Source organism: Zingiber officinale, chromosome 5A (genome assembly GCF_018446385.1).
Source record: "Zingiber officinale cultivar Zhangliang chromosome 5A, Zo_v1.1, whole genome shotgun sequence".
NCBI classification, from domain to species: Eukaryota; Viridiplantae; Streptophyta; class Magnoliopsida; order Zingiberales; family Zingiberaceae; genus Zingiber; species Zingiber officinale.
In genome coordinates this window covers 118,005,610-118,011,227 of record NC_055994.1, presented here as the reverse complement: position 1 = coordinate 118,011,227, position 5,618 = coordinate 118,005,610, and the positions used below count along the sequence as shown (strand labels likewise).

At 33.3% G+C, this 5,618-nt stretch overlaps 1 protein-coding gene across 1 annotated transcript; it reads right to left on the bottom strand.

Moving 5' to 3' along the window:
• Positions 1-2,228: 2,228 nt before the first annotated feature.
• LOC121979929 (spidroin-2-like) lies at positions 2,229-2,666 on the bottom strand. Its single transcript, XM_042531905.1, has one exon. The coding sequence runs from the start codon at positions 2,664-2,666 to the stop codon at positions 2,229-2,231; it is 438 nt and encodes a 145-aa protein (XP_042387839.1).
• Positions 2,667-5,618: the final 2,952 nt, after the last annotated feature.

The window sequence follows — 5,618 nt, the reverse complement described above, 5'->3', positions numbered from 1 at the left end:
CGATACGAACGCATAAAAACTTATTTCATCAAATTTCGATGTCTCTAGGTCCATATTTAAGCTTTCAGACATTAATTTACAACCGTTAACTGCACAACACCTTTTTAGTTATTAGCAATCTATATATGTATTAAAAAATATCTACCTAGAGACATCGGAATTTGATGAAACAAATTTCTTTGCGTTCGTATCGTTGTCCTGATCGTAAATATATCCATAAAAATATTTTTTACCAAATATATTTATTTTTGGAATTTTTTAATTCTAATTTGACCTAATTTGGGGTTAAAAATATGAATCACTTAAAATATTAATTAAAAAATATGGATAGTGACATATTTACGATTAGGGCAATGATACGAACGCATAGAAACTTGTTTCATCAAATTCCGATGTCTCTAGGTCAAGATATAAGCTTTCGGTCTTTGATTTTATTTTTTTAAAATTATTTTCAGTTTTGGGACGAATCCAAAGATTCGTCCCAAAAATTTAATTATCTAAAAAAAAACAAAATGGGACGCCTTATATACGGACCTAGAGACATTGGAATTTGATGAAACAAATTTCTATGCGTTCGTATCATTGTCTTGATCGTAGATATATCCATCAAAATATTTTTTACTAAATATATTTATTTTTGGAATTTTTTAATTCCAATTTGACCTATTTTGGGGTTAAAAATTTGAATCACTTAAAATATTAATTAAAAAATATGGATGGTGACATATTTATGATCAGGGCAATGATACGAACGCATAGAAACTTGTTTCATCAAATTCCGATATCCCTAGGTCAAGATATAAGCTTTCGGTCTTTGATTTTATTTTTTTTTAATTATTTTCAGTTTTGGGACGAATCCTAGATTCGTCCCAAAATTTGGGACGAATCCAGGAATTCGTCCCAAATTCAGAGATTCGTCCCAAAAATTTAATTATCTAAAAACAAAAAAAAACAAAATGGGACGCCTTATATACGGACCTACAGACATCAGAATTTGATGAAACAAATTTCTATGCGTTTGTATCATTGTCCTGATCGTAAATATATTTATAAAAATATTTTTTACCAAATATATTTATTTTTTGAATTTTTTAATTCCAATTTAACCTAATTTGGGGTTAAAAATTTGAATCACTTAAAATATTAATTAAAAAATATGGATGGTGACATATTTACGATCAGGGCAATGATACGAACGTATAGAAACTTATTTCATCAAATTCCGATGTCTCTAGGTCCATATTTAAGCTTTCAGACATTAATTTACAACCGTTAACTACACAACACCTTTTTAGTTATTAGCAATCTATATATGTATTAAAAAATATCTACTTAGAGACATCAGAATTTGATGAAACAAATTTCTATGTGTTCGTATCGTTGTCCTGATCGTAAATATATCCATAAAAATATTTTTTACCAAATATATTTATTTTTAGAATTTTTTAATTCTAATTTGACCTAATTTGGGGTTAAAAATTTGAATCACTTAAAATATTAATTAAAAAATATGGATAGTGATATATTTACGATCAGGGAAATGATACGAACGCATAGAAACTTGTTTCATCAAATTCCGATGTCTCTAGGTCAAGATATAAGCTTTCGGTCTTTGATTTTATTTTTTTTTAATTATTTTCAGTTTTGGGATGAATCCTGGATTCGTCCCAAAATTTGGGACGAATCCAGGAATTCGTCCCAACGTTTGGGACGAATCTCTGGATTCGTCCCAAAAATTTAATTATCTAAAAAAAAAATAAAATGGGACGCCTTATATATGGACCTAGAGACATCGGAATTTGATGAAACAAATTTCTATGCATTTGTATCATTGTCCTGATCGTAGATATATCCATAAAAATATTTTTTACTAAATATATTTATTTTTGGAATTTTTAATTCCAATTTGACCTAATTTGAGGTTAAAAATTTGAATCACTTAAAATATTAATTAAAAAATATGGATGGTGACATATTTACTATTAGGGCAATGATATGAACGCATAGAAACTTGTTTCATCAAATTCCGATGTCTCTAGGTCAAGATATAAGCTCTCGGTCTTTGATTTTATTTTTTTTTAATTATTTTCAGTTTTGGGACGAATCCTGGATTCGTTCCAAAATTTGGGACGAATCCAGGAATTCGTCCCAAAGTTAGGGACGAAATTGGGAACAAAAAATATTTGTTCCTAAAAACCCTAGATCTAATTCCCCGATTCTTTTTCCCTTCACTCTTTTCTTTCCTCTCTCCCCCGTTCCCCCTTCTTCCCATCTGCGATTTCCAGGTTTCGGCCACAACTCCGACCGACGACGGCGTGATCTACGTCGATCGGCGGTGGAAGGTTTTCGTTTGGTAAGCAAAACGATCTCGGATCTCTCTCTGTCGGCGTCGCGGGGCTGCCTGCCGGCGCGGGCTGGCCGCGGCCAGGCGCTGCCTGGCTGGCCCCAGGCGCTGCCTGGCCGGCGCCAGGCGCTTGCTGGCCTTGTGCATGGCCGGCGGCGGCAGCCGCTGCCTGGCCTCCGGCAGGCCCTGCATGGCCTCCGGCAGGGCCTGCCTTGCCTCCGGCAGCCTCTGCCTGGCCTCCGGCAGTCCGCTGCCTGGCCGGCGTGTGGCTGCCCGTTGCCAGGCGATGGCTGGACGGCGTATGGCTGCCGCCGTGCACCATTTTGCAGTTGGCTGGACTGTTTATGGCTGCCGCCGTGCACCATTTTATCAGTTGTTTAAGTTAATATTCGAAAATTACTGTCTGAATTCATAATGTTCGTTTGTGCAGGTCTCATTTTGAGCTCCGCTCAAAGTCAGAATCCTCCCAATGATGACGATGATGATGCCTACGATGATAACGATGATGGCGGTGATGATTTTAATAATGTATGATGATTTTTTTTCTCATGTTTACTGCTTTACACATTAATCAATGATTTTTTAACTTTTCAACTCTGCCATTTGTAGGTTAAGTCTGTTGTCTTCTTGCACTGTTCCACTGTCAATGTATTAGATGACTTATCTTTGACGTAGACTAATCTATATGATTCTTAGTTGTGTACCAGTAACAAAATTAAAGCATAAATAGGCATTATGAATGAAGTCTCTAATACTCTGACTTTATTTTTGTCCTGATTTGATAATGTTGTTTGTGCAGGTCTCAATTTGGTGTGATCTCAGTGTAGTTGAAGACACCTGTATTTGTTCACCTCTTTTCGGTATTCCTAAGTTCTTTAATATGCATTTACTGATCTATATATAAAGTTAGCTTTAAATAATTATGTTATAGTTGTTTAATTATATAAAGTTAACTTTAAATAATTATGTTAAAGTTAGCTTTAAATAGTTGTTTAATTGTGTTCCTTCTTTTTGATAAGTTGCTCTTTCTTGTTTTGTCTTCAATGATAATGATGCATAAAAGTTCTGAATTTGATCTATATACAGTCTCAAAACTATATAGATACATAAAAGTTCTATATTTCATCTAGAATTACATCACACTATTCTAAAATTCTTTACTAGATAACGATGCATCCTCCTACCTTAATATTTTGTAAAGAGTTGTTAAAAATGTGCTAAAGTTATTCATATGAAATTGTCAACTAGTTAACACAATGAAATGAACAATTATTTTAAACATCCTTTAATTTACATTAAATATCAACCAAAGACAAAACTATAAATTCAGCAAAATAAACTGAAAAATAAAGATAACTAAGTGAGAAAATTTAAACCCTAATACCATACTTCACAATATCTCTCTCTCTTTCTCTCTATATGATGTGCTAATTATATTAGGTTGTATCGTAGTTACGATACATGTACTTAGCTTCAAAATAATTCTTATAATTTTATTTACCGTTGTTATGACATGGATGATTCATATTGTTGGTAAATATGACTTTTATTAGAATTAGGGCTTTTATTAGAATGTTTAAGGAATTTCACATTTATGTTTTGTTTCCAATTATTCTTTTTACATGGCCATATCGTATAATATTTACAATCTTTCTTGTTAGACATGATCTAAGTTTATTTGTTTGTTGTTATGTAGGCAAAGGAGATTTGATGGGGATCAAAGATTTTGTGACACACGAAGATGACTATATGTATTCTTAGTGTTTGTTGATGGACTATTTTGTGGCACACGAAAACATTGGGTTGTTGAACTTTGTATCATATTTTCTAGTAGCTTGAACAAGATGGATATTGTAAACTTTGTTGAAATCTTTATATTTCTTGAATTATGAGTTGATGTGTTGAATGTTAAATTAGGATGTGTTGAATGTTAAATTAGGATGTGTTGAATGCATATTATTTGTTATTTGAATTTGCTTTGTATGTATTTGGATTGTATTGTAGAAAGAAATTGAAGATGGAAAAAATTATTTGATATAGGGACGAATTTGGCAACGAAAAATATTTGTCCCAATTCTATCGTAATTTGGGACAAAATTATTTTCGTCCCAGATTTTGGGACGAATTTTGGGACGAATCCACAAAATTCGTCCCAAAATTCGTCCTAGAATCTACGACGATTTGTGGATTCGTCCCAAATTTCGTCCCAGAATTTGGGACGAATTCTGGGACGAAATTTTATCTTATGGTGCAAAGAATTTGGCATGGCAAGTTTTTGTTGCCAAATTCGTTGCCAGTTTTGCAACAAATTTATTATTCGTTGCAAAATTAGGAACAAAGATAGCAACAAAAACAATTTTGTTACCGAATTTGTCCCCAAATTCGTTGCAATATTAGGGACAAACTTGGCAACAAAATATAATTTGTCACCGAATTCGTCCCCAAATTTGTTGCAAAAATCAAGACAATTTTGGCAGAAAATTTATGTAAATTCGTCCCTAAATTCGTTCCTAAGTTTGCAACAAAAATAATTTTCGTTGCAAATCTGTATACTTTTTTGCAACGAATTTGGGGACGAAAATTTTATTCGTCCCCAAATTCGTTCCCAAATTTGCAACAATCCATAATTCGTTCCAAAAGTTGACATCAACCATTTTGGGACGAAAAAATTTTCGTCCCAAATTTTGTCGCAAAAATTTTTGCAACGAATTTTTTTTTTAAATTCGTCCCCAATTTTGTCCCGAAATCCTTTATTTTTTGTAGTGATACTTATACCTATTAGAGGATTAAATATTCTTTATACTAATAATTTTCTTCATTTCATACCACTATCATAATTCAACTTACGCATATTAAAATGAATATTTTATATATATATATGCAAAAAATGATATGTTGTCTGAAGCTTCGTGCGCAACTATAAGTGACGTGCATACGTGGCGTTGTCTGCTCGATTTCTTTACAAAAAAAATATTACTTTTATTCTCTCTCCTTACGTCTTCTATTCAAAACGGACGTGAAGGAATTTTCCCAAATCTAAATTTCTCTCACTCTCGCTCCTTTCTTCGTCGTCATCTTCCATCGCAGCTCGCTCTTGTCGAGCAAGCAAAAGTAAAGGTGCTGCAAGCTAAGCACAGCTTACAGTCTCATTCTTATTCTCGAGCTAGCTGGAAACTCTCCAAATTGCCACCGAACATAGAGCTGACTCTAGTTTGCTTAGCACCCCTCTCCATTCTCGATCATAAGTCTTTACACTCCACTGTCTATTTTTCAA

Coding starts and splice junctions, on each gene's coding strand:
- LOC121979929 (XM_042531905.1), bottom strand. CDS start 2,666: ATGGTGCACGGCGGCAGCCATACGCCGTCCAGCCATCGCCTGGCAACG.